The sequence below is a fragment of the Dermacentor variabilis genome, chromosome 2 (assembly GCF_050947875.1).
Source record: "Dermacentor variabilis isolate Ectoservices chromosome 2, ASM5094787v1, whole genome shotgun sequence".
Classification (NCBI taxonomy): domain Eukaryota; kingdom Metazoa; phylum Arthropoda; class Arachnida; order Ixodida; family Ixodidae; genus Dermacentor; species Dermacentor variabilis.
In genome coordinates this window covers 76,168,183-76,190,027 of record NC_134569.1, presented here as the reverse complement: position 1 = coordinate 76,190,027, position 21,845 = coordinate 76,168,183, and the positions used below count along the sequence as shown (strand labels likewise).

Below are 21,845 nucleotides of genomic sequence, written 5' to 3'. Positions count from 1 at the left end.
TGCGATACTGGGTCTTGGATAGGCCAGACGTGAGTACGGTGGCTAGAGCCGCTGAGCTAGCCGAGGAGTTTGTGACGCGTCGAGCTCGCGGAGCTAAGGACGGTCAAAAGGGTGAATTTGGCTCCAAGTCTGAGAGGCCAAGGTTCACGCCCATGAGATTTAAGGGGGACACGCGTAGTGAGGATGCGAGTGAAAGCAATCCGACCAAACGTAAAGAGACGGCAGCCGAAGCCGAACGCAGAAAGCGGTTCGAGATGAGGCGAGCGGGCGTTTGTTATACGTGCCAGAAGCCGGGTCACTTTTCGGCGCAGTGTCCGGAAACAACACCAAAAGTTGTGTTTTTTTCAATAGGCAGCACTGACGAGAACATGAAGCTTCTTGAGCCTTACATGCGAGACCTCCTCGTAAACGGGAAAGAGTGCCGAGTGCTTCGCGATTCCGCAGCTACGATGGATGTAGTTCACCCGTCTTACGTAGAACCCCATATGTTCACGGGCGAGTGCGCGTGGATCAAGCAAGCCGTGGAAGCTCATAGCGTGTGTCTGCCGGTAGCAAAAGTGCTTATTGAAGGACCTTTCGGAGCGCTTGAGACGGAGGCGGCAGTGTCATCTATGCTGCCACCCCAGTACCCGTACCTATTTTCAAACAGGTCCGATCACCTCCTGCGCGAGAAGGGGCTTTTGTTTGGTGAAGCCAGTGTTCAGGCCTTAACCAGATCGAAGGTTCGGGAGCTCGCTGCAAAGGCGGTAGTTGCGGGGCCGACGTTATCAAACAACGAAAAAGGGTCAGAGGCGCAGCAAGCTGATATTCAGAGCACGCCCGAACAGAATAAAATTGAGTCTGTAGCGTTGAAGGCGCCAGATACTGGAGAGGAAAATCCCGACGCGGGAAAGTTAGAAGAGCTATCTACTGATTTGCTCATCGCGCCTACGTCAGACGGACTTGATAGGTTGCTAAAAGTCAGCCGGACGGCTTTGATAGCCGAGCAAAAAAAGGATGGCAGCCTGGAAAACGTGCGCTGCAATGTCAAAGAAGGTATCGCCAGGAAAACTGCGCGTTTTGTGGAAAGAGGTGGAGTCCTGTACCGGAAGTATCTAGACCGCCGAGGAGTGGAGTTCGATCAGCTGGTCGTGCCTCAATGCTATCGTCAGGATCTGTTGCGCTTGTCACATGGGGGTTCGTGGTCCGGACACCTAGGAGTTAAGAAAACTAAGGACCGTCTCTTGCAAGAGTACTATTGGCCAGGGTGTTTTCGGGACGCAGACCATTTCGTGAGGACATGTGACACTTGTCAGCGGGTGGGCAAACCAGGGGACAAATCGAGGGCGCCGTTGAAATTGGTACCTATCATTACGGAGCCTTTTAGACGGCTCGTTATTGATACTGTGGGACCTCTGCCGGTAACAGCCACGGGGTACAGACACATTTTGACTGTGATCTGCCCAGCGACAAAGTTCCCTGAAGCAGTGCCGCTTAAGGAACTCAGCTCAGTTGAGATAGTCAATGCACTACTGTCCATATTTGCGCGAGTTGGTTTTCCTGCGGAAATCCAATCAGATCAGGGCACAGTGTTTACTAGCGCTTTGACGACAACTTTTCTCGAAAGGTGTGGGGTAAAGCTGCTACACAGCTCAGTGTACCACCCACAGTCGAATTCCGTTGAGAAGCTCCACTCCGTCATGAAGCGCGTGTTGAGAGCGTTGTGTTTTGAACATCGAACTGACTGGGAGCTGTGTCTGCCTGGGGTGATGTTTGCTTTAAGGACCGCGCCGCATGCGGCTACGGGGTTTTCGCCAGCTGAACTGGTGTACGGTCGCTCGCTTCGATCTCCGCTTCGCATGCTTCGAGAATCATGGGAAGGTAGGGGCGACGACCCAGTCGTGGTAGAGTACGTGCTTAAGCTCCTCGAACGCTTAAGAAGGGCACAGGAGTTGTCAGGTGAGGCAATGACAAAGGCCCAGCAGAGGGCCAAGGTTTATTATGATCGGACAGCCAGGGCCCGTCGTTTTGAGGTTGGCGATGAGGTCATGATATTGCGCACATCGCTAAACAACAAACTAGACGTGCAGTGGGAGGGCCCAGCACGAATTGTTCAGAAACTGTCGGACGTTAACTACGTGGTAAGTCTGCCAGGAAAGCGGAAAGCACAGCAAGTTTACCACTGTAATCTGCTCAAACCTTATAGACAAAGGGAAGCAGTGGTGTGCATGATGGTAAACGTTCCTGAAGAGCTTCCGGTCGAGCTTCCAGGACTAGGCTCAGTGACGAACAGGGAAGACACCGGTCAAGTCATTAGTGACCTTATCAGTAAAGCACCGCTGTCGCCTGAGCAGAAAACCGAACTACACCAGCTATTACAAGAGTTTCAAGGTCTGTTCTCTGAGAGGCCTGGTAGGACTTCTGTACTTACTCATGATATAGAACTTACCTCCCCAGAGCCAGTACGATCCAAGGCGTATCGGGTGTCACCCCGCCAGAGCGATATTATGGAGGCTGAGGTAAAGAAAATGCTACAGCTCGGTGTTATTGAGGCAGGTGAGAGTGATTATACCTCCCCTTTGATTTTAGTTGAGGTACCGGGCAAGGAACCTCGTCCTTGCGTCGACTACCGCAGGCTTAATTCCATCACTAAGGATCAAATTTATCCGATCCCTAACATCGAGGAGCGCCTTGAGAAAGTTAGTAGCGCTCAGTTTATTTCCACCCTAGATCTTGTCAGGGGTTATTGGCAGGTTCCACTTACAGAAGAGGCTAGTAGGTATGCGGCGTTCATTTCACCAATGGGAACATTCCGTCCTAAAGTGTTGAGTTTTGGTTTGAAGAACGCGCCATACTGTTTTTCAAGTCTCATGGATAAAGTGTTGCGGGGACAGCAAGAATTCGCTTTACCGTATCTAGACGACGTAGCGATATTCTCCGCATCCTGGTCTGAGCATATGACACACTTGCGGGCAGTGCTAACCCGCCTGCGCGAAGCAGGCTTGACAGTAAAGGCTCCTAAGTGCCAGTTAGCACAGGCCGAGGTTGTCTACCTCGGTCACGTGATTGGTCAGGGTCGTCGCCGCCCCTCTGAAATAAAAGTGGCCGCTGTGCGAGACTTTCCGCAACCGCGCACAAAGACCGATATTCGGTCGTTCTTAGGTGTCGCCGGCTACTATCAGAGGTACATCCCTAGGTACTCTGATATCGCGGCTCCCCTGACGGATGCTCTAAGAAAAACAGAGCCTCAAACAGTCGTCTGGGACGAGACAAAGGAAAGAGCTTTTAGCGCCCTAAAGAGTGCCCTAACAAGCCAGCCTGTGCTACGATCGCCAGACTATACAAAAGGGTTCATTGTTCAGTGCGATGCTAGTGAGCGAGGCATGGGCGTTGTACTGTGCCAACGGGAAAATGGAGAAGTAGAACACCCCGTCCTGTATGCTAGTCGTAAGCTGACCAGTCGTGAGCAGGCGTATAGCGCCACCGAGAAAGAGTGTGCATGTCTCGTGTGGGCCGTTCAGAAATTGTCATGCTATCTAGCCGGCTCGAGGTTTATCATTGAGACAGATCACTGCCCTCTCCAATGGCTGCAGACCATCTCTCCCAAAAATGGCCGCCTCCTGCGCTGGAGCCTCGCTTTACAACAATATTCCTTTGAGGTGCGTTACAAAAAGGGGAGTCTCAACGGTAACGCCGATGGCTTAAGTCGAAGCCCCTAACGTAGGAATCAGCCTCAAAATTGTTTGTTACTGATGTTTTCTTCCTGAGGCAGGATTTTTTTTAACATATTGCTTTTGTTTAGTGTTTCAAAGTGATGATATGCTTTCTAGTGCAATTTTTCAATTTGTGGACGCGTTCTGAGTGATGCTAGACTACTGTAAGGAACTAGGCAGTGGTATAAAAAGGGGAAAGAGCCTGGCAGGGCTTAGTGAGGGTTGTGCCGTGCTTGCTGACTGAGCGGTGGAGTTTTCAGCGTAGTTCTAACGCTTGCCGGGAACGAGAACAAAAATGTGAACTCTCCCGAAGTCACTTTGCAGTGTCCCGTGCGAACCTGAACGAGAGAACGAGGCCTTCTCTGTGCGCTGCGCTCAAGAAACGTCAAGGGACGCCCGACTTCGGTTATGAGCATCATCGAGCGACATCCCTCCGGACAGCGGATGCAGTCCCCTGTCCATCGGGATCTCCTTTCCCCGGCGGGGCGGTCTGTTGCGTTTCGCCTGCGACACGTGGTTTTGCCGGCGCGACGGCGGCGGGGCGGCGGACATTTTGGCCCGATCGTCGTCACCGCAACACTCATCGCCAGGTGTTTCCAGGCGCGTCTGCGGCGATGCGACCGCCTAGGGATTTCGTTCCAGTCATTGTGCCCGAAACAGGCGATGCCAAAGCAGGGATCTCATTCCAGTTATTGGGCCCGAAACAGGCGATGCCAAAGCAGGGATCTCGTTCCAGTCATTGTGCCCGAAACAGGCGATGCCAAAGCAGGGACCATCTTCTCGTTACAGTCATTGTGTCCGACCGGCAGCGCCACGACAGTGTGCTGCGCAGCGCCACGACAGTGTGCTGCGCAGCGCCACGACCAGGTGCTACGAGATCGTGCGCAGCGCCACGACATGGTGCTACGGCATCGCTACGACAGTGTGCGTCACCATTAGCCCATTGTACATTCACGTGCTCGTCTTTTGAGGGGTTCCTTCTTGCCCTCAACTGCGAGAGTATAAAAACAGCTGCCCCCGGACGCCAAGGAGGGCTCCGATTTCTTCTGCTGAGTGAAGTGCTCTCCCGTCTCTCTACTTCGGTCAAACCTGACCGCCAACTCTTTGCGATGTTAAAATAAACAAGTTGTTTCGTTGTTACCTGTCGACTCATGCTTTGCCGGGACCTTCGGATGCTTGCAGTTGTACCCCAGGCCGCCAGGCCAACGCTACCCTTGGGGCTTGCGACCCAGGTACAACCACGGGCGTCAGCGCCGAGTTCCCAACAGATCGTACCAGCAGTCCGATCCAAATAATACGCAGTTATTTTCGAATTCGCTTTGTTTTGGTCCTGCGCTACTAGTTAACTCCTGTTTCTTGCTCGGATCACGCTGTATCGACTCGTATGAAGTTTGAATCTGCCCGTGGGACTCGGTCAGGCGCGCATGCCGCGTTGACAAGTTGCCTTTTCGCGGCCTTGCAGCATTCGGCGAGATCGAAGGCGGCGGACCTGCCCCGGCGCAGCAGCAGCGGAGCGGACGGCATCCCGTCGTCACCCGCCTCAGCGGCGGCTGCCGCACAGGCAACCGCCGGTGTGCCCTTGAGCCGAAGCTGGACGAGCTGGGGCCCCTGGTCGCCCTGTTCGAGATCTTGCGGTGGCGGTCTCTCCTACCAGACACGGCGCTGCCTAGGAAGGCCTCCGCGGTGAGCAGAACGGCTGGCCATCGCTGAGTGTCTTGGATTTGTCACCCCGGACTGCCCGAGCCGCTGTTATGAGCCAATTGAGCAGTGCGGCACGACAAATCAAAGAAACCCACTGATGGCCCTCTTGTTTCGTCCCTCTCTTCCCTGTGAAAGAATTCGCCGTCTTTCTGTCAGCCGAAAAATGATAAATGGTGAATGTCGTCGGCTTCTATACGAGTAAATTAAGCAATTTTTCCACTTACGCTAGTAATCGTCAGCTCCTCAGCACTACTCCCCCCCCCCCCCCTACCCACCCACCGCTCTCCGCAATTTTCAGCGCAGCAGAATGGCTCACACTGTCCATCAATCACTTTAGACGAAATATTCTTTTTAAGAGAAAAGCTGAGATGTTCGCTGTTGGCTTGAATCGCACAGTTGTGGCCAAACTAATTACGGGTCTGGTAGAAGGGAGATGAGAGAGAATCTTGACAGCTACGATGGAGATCGAGATGGAGATCAAGTCTTCGCGCGTGAAGAAGCGTCTTTACATCTGCTTACAGCCGCTTCCTCGGGATGCACCGGGCCTACTTCGAGCCAGGAAACCACGCTCGGCCCGTCAGAAAGTCCTCGCGATTACCGGCGGCATTAATAATCATGACGCCGCGCTTATTTAATCAAGGCTATAACGTGCAACGAAGCCAGTTCGTGATTGCGAATGTAAAATAGCAAGCAAGGCGGCGCTCCGACTTCGCTCGTCCAACTTCCGGCGTCCCAAACGTATGTAACACATGTAGTTATTAAGGTCACCCCCCCCTTCCCCCTCCCCTTCCTGCTTCATTGCAATGGAGTCCTAAACCACGTCGCTAACGCTCAGAAAAACGACCAGCGTTTACGGCGCGCGGGGCGCGTCTCGCGCGCTCGAAATGAAAGAACGGCGCCGGTTCCGCACGATCCGAGCCGGGCGAGCGAGCCGAGTGTGTCCAAAGGGTTGCCCCCTCGGCGGCCCAGCGAGCGCGGTTCACGGGCATCCTTCTTCATCAAGGGGCGCGCCCGATGCCGCCTGACTTCGCCTCCCACCCTGAGCCGCAACGAGGGTCGGCGAGAAACTCCGAGTGTCGACGACCCGCCTGCCGCCTAAGGTTTGGAAAAAAAGCCGCGAGTCACGGCCTCGATTCCCCCACCGCAATTAGGGCCCGCGAGCGGTACACGTGCGGGAACTCCGCGGGCGGCGGATGGGATCACGTTTTTGACAAGCGTTTGGCGCTTGTTTTGCTCCTGTATTGGACCTCGTGGTTTCAGCCGTTCCGATTCCGTGGTTTTTTTTTCTTAAGTGCCGACCGCTTCGACCTTTCCTAGTTTCTCTGCTACGCTATAAAGCGATGCCAAGAAACGATGCAAGACGTATAGCAGGATGAAGTCTACAAGCTGCGGCAAATAGCCTGCACCGCCTATCAGAAAGAAGAAAAAAAAATGTTCGCTCTCCCTCTTGCGGTATATAGTATGGATAAGTTCGTGACCATCGGCTTGTGCGAGATGTACAGTCGTTCCTATAGATGACGATGACGAGAGTTATCGCGCCGCCAGCTATGTCGTATGCTATAGACAGAGTTGCCTTGGTGTGGTGCAACGTTATCCGTCGTTATTTACGAGCCGAGTATTCGCGCAGCTTTTTGTGTTTGACACCAGTGCACGCATGTCTGCTACCCTTGGACTCATGCAGCAGTGCAAAATGCTGCCGCATTTTTCGGCCCGTTTGTTGCATTGTATTCGCAGACACCGGCGTGTGCGCAACAGCAAGAAGGCTGGCCGCTGCCGTGGACCTGCCAAGCGTTATCGAATCTGCGGCGTTGAGGTACGTCACAAGAGCTTACGAGTAAACTTACGAAAGAACCTTCAGCGTTGCATTCAAGCCCAATCCGGCAGCGGTCTTATTTTCTTTCCTCTTGTTTGGTGTCATTTAGATGAAACGCCAGCGCCTTTAAAGCCATTCAATGCCGATTGATACAATGCAGTGTCCTAGAATTGTGACTTCTGAAACTTGGCAGCTGAAAATCTTGTCTTGCGTGGTGGCCATCGCTGTTGTTTGCACGCTAATACTAGGGCACTCACAGTTTCTCCTCTTGTAAACACGAAACCATAAAAAAGAAAGAATACGAAAACAAAACGTGGATGTTTTGTGAGTGAGTGAAGCAACTTTATCAGGAATGCCTGCTGAACGATTAGCCTTCCCCTGTTGGGGAGGCGTCACCGTGACACGGCCATGACGTCTTCCCGGCGTGTGGCACGTCTACTCCCGGCCGTGGCCGCACCACTCAGCTTTTTTCTTTTTTTTAACACTCAAATATTTATGTTATATTCAGTTCGCTGTGACGTATTAAAGCGGCTTCTTGTTTTGAATAATACTAATAGCTGACTTCAATATTTATTCGTTAACCATCATAACCTTCATTCTCGTGTTGCATTTAATATGTTGTGCATGTTGGCTGCACATCCTCTGATCGGTGACGATAAATTATGAATTAGTCTTTTTGTGCCGCAGCAACCGCTTCTTCTATCCCATACTAAACCCGCCATGGTTGCTTAGTGGATATGGTGTTGGGCTGCTAAGAACGGGGTCGCGGGATCGAATCCCGGCCACGGCGGCCGCATTTAGATGGGGACGAAAACACCAGTGTACTTATATTTGGTAGCACGTTAAAGAACCCCAGGGGGTCCAAATTTCCGGAGGCGTGCATTTGGTTTTGGAAACCCCATTTTTTTTTTATCCCCACACTAAGTTAGTGGGGTCGTGAAATACTCTCCTGCGTCTTACCAGATCTCCGTACGCAGCCTGACCTGAATAATGAAAAGAGATTTCGTCTATTTGATCATCTCTCTGCTGCGAATTTAACCTTATACAAGGTCTCCGGCATCAAATTCATTCTTGTTCTCAAACGTTTGCCTATTGGAGAAGCAGTACAAGCATGTTGTTCCATCATTTAAACAGTATTATCTCATTATTTTTTGCCGCACACTATTGCTTGCCTTGTTGCACAGAAGCGTGCACTTCTGTTTAGCAAGGTAGACATAAATTTTAAGCCGACGTCAAGGAGAAATTTTCATGCCGCGACCGCTGTCAGCCTTTTTTTAAGAAATTGCTGTGCATGGGCTATACTGCTGTCATTTCATAATACGTTTGCGCGACAGAAGAAGAATAGGAACGGTGTTTCGAATGTTCGCGTAGTCATCGCTCGAAAGTACTGCGTGATTTTAGACGTGAAAGTTTCTTAGTACTTCCCGTTAATCACGTCACTTGCATGTTCGTGTTCCCCTTTCGGAAGTGTATACGCCACATTCTTGGGCACTTCTTTACATTGGCTCTAAGAGAAGGTCAGAACAGAGATTCAAATTTACACGCAGCTCATGAAAAAATCAGCGGCCGAATTCACAAAGCACCTCGTTCGCCAGCGCTTTTTGTCATTGGCTGACCCTCTTCGCTGATAATATCTCCATCATCTGGGTTGACTGCAATTTGCTCTTGCTCAACAATTCTAGCGTGAGAGTCTTTCGCGAATGCGCACCCAGCTTATGTGAATACCGCTATTTGAAACACTAAACGAAAGAGCGCAAGATGACACGTAATTTGATAAACTTTCGGAATTTGTTTCTCTTATTCTTTCTTTCTGTGCTCTCCTCTAGGTGAGGGTCCTCCTTCAACGCTCTCTCACTATTTCTCTCACCGTTGTATGTTGGTAATAATTGTGTAAGTGATTGGTGTGGGTGCATGTAGCTTCCAAGTAAATCAATTTGTTATTTTCGTGCATTTTCACACTGTCCGTATGTTTTTCTTACTATTTTTAATTCCTGTGCGTTTTGAATCCTCTTCTTCCGGACTGCCGCAGCCATGTAACGAAATCGAAACCGACCCGAGACAGGAGCAGTGCTCTGCCTTCGACAACATGAGTTTCGAAGGCAATAAGTACGTGTGGAAGAAGTTCATCAGGGGTAAGTACTTTCTGGAAACTTTTGTAACGCTGACGCTGGTGTAATAGTAAATGCACATGCTGGCTGTGTTCAATAGGTTTCTATAGCGAACGGCTGTTCTCGTAGTATGTTTCATTGACGTGTTTCTTGAGTGTGTTTCATTGACGTGTCGATATCCCAGGTATTTCTTTGTGTAGAAGTGGCCGAGACATTTGCACGTCTCAGAAAGCGATGGTTAGCCCTAGCGCTCGGGTCTTTTGTTCGTAAATATATTTTAGAACTCAGTAATGCTCAGATCTCTATAAAAGTCAGATCCCTTCAGTAATGGGGTCTCGTGTAGACCGTTTGATACTCCCACAGACTACAGCTCGTTCTTTATATGTACCTAGAGTGACGTGACGATACAATCACCAAGATCTCGTAGAAAACGAGATTGTGTGTGGTGTGTACGCAAATAATTGCAGAGGCTTACGCGTACAGAAGAATAAAATTATGTTCCCTTGTTTATTCCTTCACCCACATCAGTTGAACCGCGTATTTAAATTGTGTTTTCATTATTATTATTATTATTATTATTATTATTATTATTATTATTATTATTATTATTATTATTATTATTATTATTATTATTATTATTATTATTATTATAACGAAGGCATGCAAGCATATATACAAAAAGGAACTTTGCCTGCTTGTATGAACATGATACAGGAACTAAAGACACTCGTATTCCTAACGCGCACCAATAACGCGTTTCCAAATTCACAAAAGCACCACTACTATACCCATACCACTTGTAAAACAGCAGTTCCTATAGCACGAAGACGGTTATCCTCGGCGCTTGGTTATGACCGGATGCTTCAAAAAAGACGTCCCCATAACAGCCTAATTCTTTCAGCACGGCAACCACACGTTACGTAACAGGTAATCTTCGCAGAACAACGCTGTATCTGGCGCCACTTAAGCTAGAGCCATCCGCGGCGAGTCAACAAAAGGAGGCTGCTCCTCCCAGCTCGGAAGTTCTCGTGCCGTGCTCACGGCGAGTGCGAGAGGCGCTCGAGCGAAGCGCGAGGGAGGACAATGAGGCAGCCAACGAGATGCTCGCCAGCGTGCGGCCTTGCTTGAGGTCTCGTAACCCTATAGCCGCTCCGCGCGTTCGGAGAATCGTAAATTGACTCGTAGCAGCCCCCCACTTTGTTCATGCATGCGTTCCCTGGCGTCCTCTATCGGTCAGAGAGGGTGCGAGCACTGGTTCCGGTCGACGACTCGCTCTTATCAGCATGAGAGCGGCGGGCTCGAAGCCATCTTGGCAACACGCCACTCGCTTGTTTCGGCTTTGCGCGTCAATTGGTCCACGCTCGCCCCAAGATGTTTCACCCCCCTCCCCTCCCCCCATTTTTTTTTTTTATAACTCCGTGCGCCGGCGTATGTGGACGCTGAGTGTGCGCACACCCACTCGGGGCGAGCAATTCATCTGAGCTATTCGAGTCCACCCATTTGCGACACGCGTTGCAAGCCGGCGCCAACACTGCCCGATCGATTATTCCCCCCCTCTCCACGTGCCTAGCCCCTGCGAGCTAAGAGCATCCTTGCAGTGTCGTGGCCAGCGTCCCCCAAACAGCATATATTAAGCTGAGCAACTTAATTTGTGACACCGAGTGAGAGACGGCTATATGCAGGTATGCGTGGCGTTCCGCGTCACGTGACTCGTCTGGTCCGGTAGCAACAGTGTTTGTTTTCTGTAAACTGCGACAAAGCGCTAGGAAGACAAGTACCAGTGTACCGAAGGTTTGCGGCCATCGAGTGAACAAAAGACGAATGTGTTATGTTCACTCTCCCACGATCACCGACAAGGAGCCAAGATAGCATGCAGTAGGGATAGTGCAGCGAAAAAACCGCGGACGGTGAAATTTCATGTCTATCGCCCCGCTTTTAATTTGTGGAGACTTTGAGGTGGCATTCACTTTCGACGACATTCTAAGCAGTAGCACTATTCTGTAAGTAGGACCGAGATCAGATAATGCAAGTGCTGTATTGCAATGTTATTCGTTTTTCGGTCTTCGTCAGTGGTCCGAGCAGCGCGCTCCGCCCTCATTATCACAGCCGATTGTGGACGCTGGACAATACGGAAAGAATAGTCTTGAGAAAGAAACCCGTATATTATACCCATCTAGATTCGCGTGCTTTTCTGATACTCTCCAACACACCTTGTATTCGATACCGCTGAAAACACGATAGTATGCCTCAGTATAGTGCCTTTCTTATGAGCGCCCAGTTCGGGTATGTTATTGACTGATCTGTATTTTACACGTTATCCCTTATCTTATTTTTGAATTCATTTGTGCATATCATATTGGAGCTTAAACGACACAAGCAAACGCCGAGTCTATACACAGAGCAGGTACACATTGATGAAGCTTCCATACTGTGCTGGATGGGTCGCAGCAATTCCCCCTTCCTCAATAAATAAATAAATAAGTATGCATGCACAGAACAGTACTCGCCTCTGCCAGTTAACTATACCGCTCTGTCCATCGGTTTCCTTTTTCTTTTCTTTTATTTTTTTCGCTTGCTTTGGAAGCTGATACCGGCCCCTTCTTTCGGCGCATCAAACAAGGCGAATCTCCACCATCACGTGCGCCAACTACACGCATACGTCTCTCTCTGCCTGCGTGCCTAACCACTTAAGTGCCTTGACGCACGCGTGGTCTGCGCTGGATCCGTCGTTTACGAACACGTCATAGGCGACGCGCCGCAGCCGCACAAGGGGGCACGTCGCGTCGTTCTTGGTCAACGAGACGAGACGATGCGCAGCGGGCTGGCTTGCTCCGCTTCCCGGTCGCCGCGTCGAGGGCGCGTCGCGAAATATATGGTCCGCGTGCCAAAACAAACGAGGCCCCCTTTTAACTATACACAGGCTCTCGCACATGGAAAGCTCTCGACAAGCGCTCATCGTTGTTTTGCAAACCGCGCCACGGAATGCGGTATATGTACGCGTTGCGTGCATGCGCCAATCATTTAAGCGCACAATGTCGTCGGTGACCCGCGGTTTCGGCTTGCCCGCAGAACCGGCCGACTGCCAGTTACATTGTCAGCCGATGGGCCATCGCTTCTACGCCACGCTGGCCAAAGTGGTTAAAGACGGCACCCCTTGTTCCGCTGGCCTGGACGATCGTGTCTGCATTGGTGGCAGCTGCCTGGTAAGTGTAAAGCCCACGCAAACTGAGCGGCCGTTTTGAAACTTTTAACTGGGAGCTCGCCGCCTTCTTCCGGAATCGTTTGGAGCCTCCTTGAGGCCTATGCGGTTTCAGTTATTTCTCGGCGTTCAACAACATCCATACATCAAGCGACACTTGCGCGCATCCGTCGCATGACGAGCGCGCGGGCCATCTGTTCTCGAGAACGCGCGCGAGCAGTTAATCTGAAAAGCGAGAGGCTGCCAGCAAATGGCGGCCGTCGCTGGGCGTTGAGCAAAGGTGTGTGACGTCGACGGTGCCGAAACCTATGTACTCATTATGAGCACCGATAACTTAATTACCCTGTAGACCGCGTCCCGGCCAGCGAAGAAAGTGAAGCTTTATGTTCGACGCCGCGTCTTCCGGAGCAGCCAAACGCGTGCGCCTCATTTATAGTCGGCGGACGTCATATATACAAGGCCGGGGAGGACGCGCCAACCGCTCCGAAATTATCTTCCGGATTCTTTAATTGCGGATATACTAAAAGCAACGTGCGTTATGTCACTCAGGTCTGAATGCGTGAGGGTCTTAAGTTACAAGGCCACTTGTAGAAAAGCTATCGTTGTAAAGAAATAATTGCGTTTGCTTCTTTTTTTTTATCGTTCAGTAATTATCCGGAAATGATGCTTTGCAAATACATCCTTTTTTTCAATACCGTTGCTTTGGGCAGGTTGATATACCGATATTCACAGTGTTTCATCCGTATTAACTACTTTTCACTTGCAAGTTGCCCTGGCTATCAATCACTTCGTTCGCAGGCGCCAATTTTTAACAGTTTGTGTGCGAGAACGGGTTGTTAGGATGCGCATCAGCGCCAATCGTAATAGCGAACAAGGCGACAGCGAAGGTGGCTTGTAAAATCAGTTCTTGCGTGCGCGAATATCGCAAACTCATTGTATCACCAGTGCGTGGCACTGTTGAGATGCTTTGCAGTGCATGCGGCAGCTTTCGCCTTCGTCTGAACGCTTACGTGCGAGAGAATAAAGACATCCTAGCTCGAAGGTCTCGGGCCTCAGATCAAGCCACTGTGGCGCTCCTTGTGCGCGACGTCGACACTCTTCCCGGCGCATCTCTCACAGGCAGTGGGCTGCGACGGCGTGGTGAGCTCACGGCGCAGTGCCGACCTCTGCGGCGTGTGCGGCGGTGACAACTCGACGTGCCGGACATTCTCGGGTCTGCTGACACTGCGCAACTTGTCCAAGGACTACGAGGTGATCGCGGTCGTACCCAGGGGAGCGGCCAGCCTGGTGGCCACGGCAGAAGGGAACAGGCTTGGTGAGGACATACGCTGTGTATAACCGGCATACAACTTAAACACCATGGCATGATGATGAACCGACTGGCGCGGATATTCGTGCCCCCCTCCAACCCTTCCACATTTTCGGCGATGTGCTTTGGTCTGCGCTTACGTGCGTGCGTACGCGCGAGCGTTCTAAAAATTGCAGCCTCGAATGTGGAGTTTAGATGTTATGTCCTATATTTACGTTCTCGGCGTAATTCAATACTCTTCTGTGACTCAGCAGCTCCAAGCCAATGGCTACTCTAAGCAGCTCGCGATCCCTTTGCAACGTGCCCCTTCAAAAAAAAAAAAAGGAAAGAAAGAAAGAAATTATGCAATTTCAAGCCTCCGTGGTCGAATGGGTACCGCATCGGGATGCTGTCTTGATGCAACAGGGTTCGAAACCAACCGTCGGACCAACTTCGGTCACTGAGTATGTGGCAATGTGTGCATACATGCCGCTTTTCAAGGAACCTCTTTCACGCTGACATGAGTCACTGTAGACGCGGGACTGGGCAGGTATACCGCTATCCGAAAAAACTCTTTGATGCCGACTTGGAGCTGTGCTCTTCAATGAACGTCTTTCACGCCATCTTGTTTAACTAGGTATGTGCTACTGGAAATGTGCCGCTCCACAATGACGAAAAAGATCCCTTAAGTTTCTCCAATGCTGAGAGGAATCAAGCCCACGTTACAAGGAGAGCAACCCGACGCATTAGTAGGATGCGCCACGAATACAGTGGGTATGTGCCGCTTTTCAATGAACGCCTATCACGCCAACGCTTTAGCGAGCTGCGCTATAAGTACGCTGGCTATATGTGCGGCTCTTCAAAGAACATCTCGCCAACTTCGGTCACTGAGTGTGCAGCAATTCTCTGCGTTCTCAGGCACTGGCGCGCCACTCGTCTCGGAGGCCACGCGCGGATTTCTTGGCAGTGCCGAAAGATGGCGCAGCGTGTCCGGAAAGCGCGAGAGAGGAGCCCGGTTGCCGCGTGATGCGTTTCGGAGCGTTCGCACGCGCCGGTACGCTATGCACTTCGACACTGAGTGTTCATGAGGACGCGAAAACAGGATTTCCCGCTGCAGTATACGCCTCGTGCATAACTCATTTCGATGGTGCCAGTTCGTTGTGTCGCTATATTGATTCAATGCTAAAAACATTACCATCGATAGTCATCGGGAAATAGGTTCTGCCGAATTTTCTTTAGATATGATGGACGTGTAGAGCCTGGTATGCAGCACATTTAGAAGGCATTTGTGTGTTACTGGCCGAATCCGGTGGAGCAAGTCCCAGTCATGATACTCCCGCGGCGTTGCGCAGGGGAGGCAGGTCATAGACTACTTGCCACTGGCACGAGTCCATGGTCTGTGTGTAGAGCAGTTACTACTCGCGGTTCTGTAGATGTACTCAGGGATCGGCCCTCATCAAAAACCCCGAGGCTTTTCAACAATGGTAACAGCTGCTGTTGGTGAATAAATTGCACACTCACCCGCAATGCTCGGCGCTCCTGTATTCGTGGCCATGATGTTTTAAGCATGCGTACTGGCTGTGTAACTCGCACCCTAATTTCATTGCTGAGTTAGCCGGGGCACCGAATTCAGCGCCAGTGTGGAGTATCCTGAGTCTGAACACCGGCAGCCTTCAACCAGCTTCAGCGCCGTTTCGAGACACCTTAAGGCTTATGTCTGTTAAACTATGAGAAAATCAGAAACAAGACGTGAACAGCGCGTACGTGAGCGTTGCAGTGTATAGCCATAGTATCGACGGCGCGTTGGAGCATCGATGACATCAGCGATCAAGTCATGCTCCAGGTTACGCAATGCCAAGTTATGCAAGTCAAGTTCCATGATGAAAAACCAATGAAGAAGCCATGGGCCTCGCTACATGTTGTGTTTCCAAATACAGAAATATATATATGCTATATATTGTACATGGTTAGATTTGGCAATGACTTTTTCGTTGTCGAACCCAATTTCGCCCATACATTTTAGTATAGCGTGTGTGGCAGATTGTTCGGCATATTGGTATCCTTTATTTCTTCCTGCTTTTTCTATCGCGTCAGTTTTTGTGTCAGAAGCGGCAATTCCAAGCACTCGTAATTATAAAATGACTCCAAGCGGATCATTTCATCGTGTTGCACAATCTTTTGGTGTTAAGCATGTGATGTTTTTTTGCTTGTCCGTTCACCCGAAGTTCACTCACTCAACAAATCCGGCCTAACGTTACTATAATAATTGGACCTTATTTGTAAACGTGCGAAGAAGGGATTGATTGATTGATTGATTTATTGATTGATTGATTGATTGATTGATTGATTGATTGATTGATTGATTGATTGATTGATTGATTGATTGATTGATTGATTGATTGATTGATTGATTGACAGCTGTGAAGGACGCTGAGAATGGTCGCTTCATACTGAACGGAAACGCCGGCGTGTGGGATCCCGCCGGTGTGTACGCGGGCGCAGGTACCCGTTTCCACTACCGCGTCCAGAATCGCACCGGCGCTCAGTCCTTGGAGGCCAGGGGACCTCTCGCCAGGCCTGTCCACCTCATGGTACCGACATTATGTGCATGCTTCTTTATCATTCACACTACAATCCGCGCACAGAATCGCAAGGACAGACACATGTATGTTCTCCTGTGCCAGCGAAGGCAGTAAAACTGAAGTGGTCCGTTTAAAAAAGCTAAAAACATCCCTGCGATAATGCTACATTACATTATGCACTTGATGCTTGACTTATCTTTACATCTCCAGTACGTTAGGGGTTGTGCCGAAAGTTTAGACGAGTTCGGTAAAAGGTTTTCGATGCTGCGGAGAATGATGAAGACGTGGTTGTTAAAGAAAAAAAAAGTTATGTTCACCCCCTAAACTGAAGTCCTGCATGGCAGTAAGATGGTGGCCATTAATTCGAACGATGACATAGGCTAAGCCGCCATTTCCTGCAACATAAGGCGCGAAGCATAGCATGGCTCTCGGCGAGGATATAACTCGCTGACATGAGACATCAATTAGTATGTGGACGCCTGACCAATGCGCTTGGCAACAAATATTTCCCATGGCGTATCTGTGTAGCACGCCTTTTCAATGCACCTCTTCTGCCACTCTGTGTCTGCGTGGTTGACAGCCGCACTTTTCCGCAGCTGGTGTTCCGCAGCCCGAACCTGGGCGTCAAGTTCCAGTACAGCGTGAGCAGCCGCGTGGCCAACAAGGGCGCGCCTCCGTCGGCATCGGCGGACGAGCCTTCGCTCGGCGGGCAGTTCCTGCGGTCACGCGCCGTGCTCGAGACGGGCCCGTTCCGCTGGCAGCTGGCCTTCACTTGCAGCAAGACCTGCGGCACAGGTGACGCTGGAAGGCCGGCTACCAGTACAACCACACCACATATACGATTGATTGATTGATTGATTGATTGATTGATTGATTGATTGATTGATTGATTGATTGATTGATTGATTGATTGATTGATTGATTGATTGATTGAACCAGACTTCTAAATAACTGGCATGCGGTGGCATCTCAGAATGACGGATACCACGCGACAAATACACAATGTTTACAAATAGCCTTGAAAAATTGCTTGTTTTGAACAGATGAACTGTACAGTTATAAAGGCTTCATACCTTCGAAAGCGAGCGTTCATTCTTAAACGGCATTTTCTTCGTAAACGTAATGAAATTCCTCGCTGCCATTTCGCGAGTACGCGCTTCTCATTTATTCTATTTAATGTTAACGCTTGCAGGTATTGGCCCCAGGCTTCGAATTGGGATGGAGCTCTCGTGCTTCACAAAAACGAAAATGAAGAGAAATTTATAGTTGAATATTGGTACATGGTCATGGCTCGAAAGCTCGCGATCATCTGCCATGATTATGATGAGCGCAGGTTACACGGTGATACGAATCAAAAAGTAAAACACGATCATGAAAATTGAAATCTGTTACCGGTGAACAGAGTGGGTCACTTGTAGAATCAACATTATCACCATTTTTTTTTTCACATATTGATGGGTCTATCTCTTAAACTAAGCTAGCTTCAGCTGTTGCACTGACTATCTACTTCTCAACGAGTGTGCAAAGCGCACCGGCATTACATGTCGGTCATGAGGAACCTACAGAAGTGTGTCGAACATATTCGACGTGACAACCTGTTCAATGTCAGAGATCGTGAGCGTGAGCAATCGTGGTAACTTGTGTTTAAGGCACCTGAAATCAACAAGACGGAATATTTCGTAACTGGAGTGTCGTTCTCTGCAGGGCTGCGGCACATGGTGGCCAGCTGCGTACTTTCGGCCACCGGAGCGCCGGTGCCAGAGGAGCACTGCTCAAACCTTCCACGACCCAGGACCCCACCGACCCCGCCGCAACCAGTGCCGTGCAATACGCAGCCCTGCCCCACCGACCGGTAGGTACCTTGCGGCTCGGTGTTCCCGCTCTCTCGCTTCGACGTCCAAGTGGTTCATCGAGATTCAAAGTCATGACTCGGACGCCAGGCACTCTAGCAAAGAGTGACAGTCCTCTTGATCATCTTATGGGGTTAATTGCAGCTCGTGGTTATGCGTACCTGGGCTTTCACCAGTCGCCGTCACTGAGAATGAAAACGCAAGCCATCAGTATAAGGAGTACTTGTCGAAATGGTCGCAGTACACTGCATTTGGTTGACCCCACAAACAGATTATGTGTCGCCTAATGTAAACACGAAGAAGACCAAGCGAGTCGAAAAGTAGGCTTAAACCTGAAGAAACAATTGTGGCAAGGCTGTCCTCAAATTTACTCGCGCAAAGAAAAAGAACGAAGCATCGATACGGCAAAGGAAATTAAGGGGTGAGCGTGGTGGAAGGAGGTAGGAACCAACGTTATAAGTATTATAACTATGTTTAGATCTGTTGGCGACAAGCCAACATATTTCTGAGTGCTACTAATTCAATGAGCGTGTCGTGAATAGGACTTTTTCGCCCCGTGGCCGTGGTTGAGACTTGCCTCGTCATGCTGAGCCCTGCTGTACACAAGCTAAGCTTTGCCATCCTGAAGAGTAGGTAGGCGTCGTGCTCCTTCCGGTGGTAGTTTCCAGTTAGCTTCTTACTTTCTTTTTTTATCTTTCAATTGTATATATGTTTACAAGCCAAACAATAATAAATCATGGGGTTTTACGTTTCAAAGCCGCTTTCTGATTATGAGGCACGCCGTAGTGGGGGACTCCGGAAACTTGGACCGCCTGGGGTTCTGTAACGTGCACGTAAGTTAAAGTACACGGATGTTCTCGCATTTCGCGCCCATCGAAATACGGCCGCCGTGGCGCAGATTCGATCCCGCGACCTCGTGCTTAGCAGCCCAACACCATAGCCACTAGACCCTTGTTTCTGATTGACATATTTATATGAGGCATCTGAAACAAAACTAGCCCGCATTAACATAGTCTGATATTTTACAATTTATTAATTTAAATGCAATAGAATTATAATGTAGCCGGTAAGTGGTTTGCAGGAAAAGTAGTGGGCGTCGAGCCCGTGCCAGTAACCAATAGCATGCCGGTTTCATCATTATCATCATCGTCAGCCTAATTTTATGTCCACTGTAGGACGAAGGCCTCTTCCCTGCGATCTACAATTATCCCTGTCTTGCCCTAGCTGATTCCAATTTGCGCCTGCAAACTTCCTAATTTCGTCGCCCTACCTAATCTTCTGCCGTCCTCGACTGCGCTTCTCTTCCCTTAACACCTATTCTGTAACTCTAACGGTCCACCGGTTATCTGCCCTACGCATTACACGGCCTGGCCAGCTCTACATTTTTCTCTTGATATCAACTAGAATATCTGTTATCCCCGTTTGCTTTCTGAGCTCTCTTTTTGCCTCTTAATGTTACGCCTAAGATTTTTCGTTCCATCGCGCTCTACGTGGTCCTCAACTTGTTCTCGAGCTAGTTTGTTAACCTCAATGTTTCCGCCCCATACGTTAGCACCAGTAGAATGCAATGATTGCGCACATTTATTTTAAACGACAGTGGCAAGCTCCCATTCGTAATTTTGTAATGCCTGCCGCATGCACTACAACCCATTTTTAGTCTTCTGTAAGTTTACTTCTCATGGTGAGGATCGCCTGTGAGCAATTGATCTCTGTGAATGCCTACCGGTTTACGTAGGCTTAAAATGGGAGATCATTTTGGGAATCATCATGGCTGTGAGAGAAGTGGTGTCAGCTTGAAGTCTCCGCAGAAAGAATTTGTGTGAGGATCATTTAATATCCGGTGCACCAATTAGCCAAGTCAATAACGTTATGACTGTGGAGATGCAATATTTCAGCCTCGTTGCTCTCACTAAGTATTCACTGCTTAATCCTAGTTCAACTGTTGAGACATAATATAAATATAGTTACAACAGTATGTACAACACCACTCGCATGCACTTTCAGTCAATTGTCTTGCTTTAAACAAAGATTGCCATTGCATGTGGTGTACTCAAAACTCATAGCCACACCGATTGCCAGTGACACGGCACCTTCCGCTGTCAGTTGCATAGCTATCTTCAGCATACGCACATAGGAAAGCGCACTTTTGTTTACCATTTAAGCCTTGTTCCATAAGATAACAAAACATTTTCCGCCTTGATGAGTAATTTCAATAATTCTAGTACAAGGCAAGTGCAAACCTATTGCTTCGAGAGTTTCGGTATATATTAGACGACATCTATTTTGTTGCTCTTATTTTCTCAGCCAAAACACAATGGCTCTGTTCTCCGACTGCTAACTGCCATAACTGCGCTTGATCAGGCAATAACATCTGCGCTAGCCAGGTCATTAATCTATCGACGATTTTCCAGACCTGCTGAAAGCTGGCTACACTGCTTAACGATTCTTTATGCGGAAAAGCTAATCAAAACAGTGGAGTGTGTTGCAGGGGGAAACTCGAGAGCAGGATCAGAAAACACGACGAACGAAGAGAAACTCGCATCGAAAGTCATGTCGTTTTAAGCTGAGCGCCGCAAGAATTAAGAAAGAAGTGTTTAGACGACAGCTGATGTCCTCGTACATTGCTGAATACTTTCATATCACACTTTCTTAAGCTTTCTTTGTCACGCGTACTAATGCTCGCTCGCTATTGCGGTTTTTCTTTGTCCGTGACGCATTGCTACAGTAGCGGCCGCAGTGGCACTGGAGGCGACACGGACGGCAATCCTCGCTGGCAAGTGACCTCCGACTGGTCCGCCTGCTCGGTCACGTGCGGCGACGGCCTGCAGCGGCGCACCGTTGTCTGCGTGGGGCTGCGAGGTGGCGCACTGCGGGACTCGGCGTGCAAGCAGGGCGACGAGAAGCCGCCCTCAGTGAGGCCCTGCAACTTGAAGCCCTGCGCTGTCTGGCGAGCCGGCCCGTGGGGGAAGGTACAGCATACCTGATACACGCTCGCATCGTCGAGCACGACTGCCTGCATACGATAAGGCCTTCGAGCCGAAGGTCTTCAGAGATGTGCTGGTGACGTCTTTCATATAAATCCTGATTTGGAGACCTCGCTTGAAGAATAATCAAATTCTAGCACGGTCGATGAATAGGACGTGTAGACACATCACGATTGATATCGCATGTATATATAGGCAATAGTGCAGTCATGTTTTGTTTTTCGAGGTGCTTTAAATATTTCTTTTTACCGCCAAAGTATGGTGAAGAAACAGCGTCTCCAGGGGTAGCTGCATTTACGTGCAGCTTTTAAAATACCGGAACGAAAGTATCTGAGCTCAGCAAGTAAGTCGGTGAAAGGCTGCGAAAGTTGAAAACCAGGAAATAGTGACACCCCGAAAGAAAAGAAAAGAAAAAAAAAGATCGTGGCGTGACTTTCAGAGCATCGAATTTTGCGCACATGTGATGATCAGTCTATCTCAAAGCATAAGGAAATTTCTTGTGCTTAAGATGTCCTAGTCAACTTTGCATTCAATAAACGCTCTAATCCACAACGAATCTTGCACAGGTACCCAGTTCTGAAGTTTTCATTTCATAAATATTCGCTGACGAGGCAGCCAATGGACGCAG

General features: G+C 49.6%; 2 protein-coding genes across 4 annotated transcripts in view; one reads left to right on the top strand and one right to left on the bottom strand.

Annotated features, from left to right (window-relative positions):
• LOC142570884 (acetylcholinesterase-1-like) overlaps nt 1–21,845 on the bottom strand; it is a 162,002-nt gene that overhangs the window by 83,591 nt on the left and 56,566 nt on the right. The gene's annotated exons all lie outside the window — the stretch shown is intronic.
• The window catches only part of LOC142572121 (ADAMTS-like protein 4), a 71,150-nt gene that overhangs the window by 39,616 nt on the left and 9,689 nt on the right, over nt 1–21,845 (top strand). Inside the window, exons 3-11 of one of the 2 annotated variants that reach the window (XM_075681011.1) lie at nt 5,155–5,375; nt 7,128–7,206; nt 9,236–9,338; nt 12,384–12,517; nt 13,633–13,828; nt 16,220–16,392; nt 16,980–17,178; nt 18,088–18,235; nt 20,962–21,202. In XM_075681011.1, the coding sequence (XP_075537126.1) occupies nt 5,155–5,375; nt 7,128–7,206; nt 9,236–9,338; nt 12,384–12,517; nt 13,633–13,828; nt 16,220–16,392; nt 16,980–17,178; nt 18,088–18,235; nt 20,962–21,202 (1,494 nt within the window). Of the gene's footprint in view, nt 1–5,154; nt 5,376–7,127; nt 7,207–9,235; nt 9,339–12,383; nt 12,518–13,632; nt 13,829–16,219; nt 16,393–16,979; nt 17,179–18,087; nt 18,236–20,958; nt 21,203–21,845 lie in introns of both variants that reach the window. The other variant, XM_075681010.1, reaches the window with a different exon arrangement.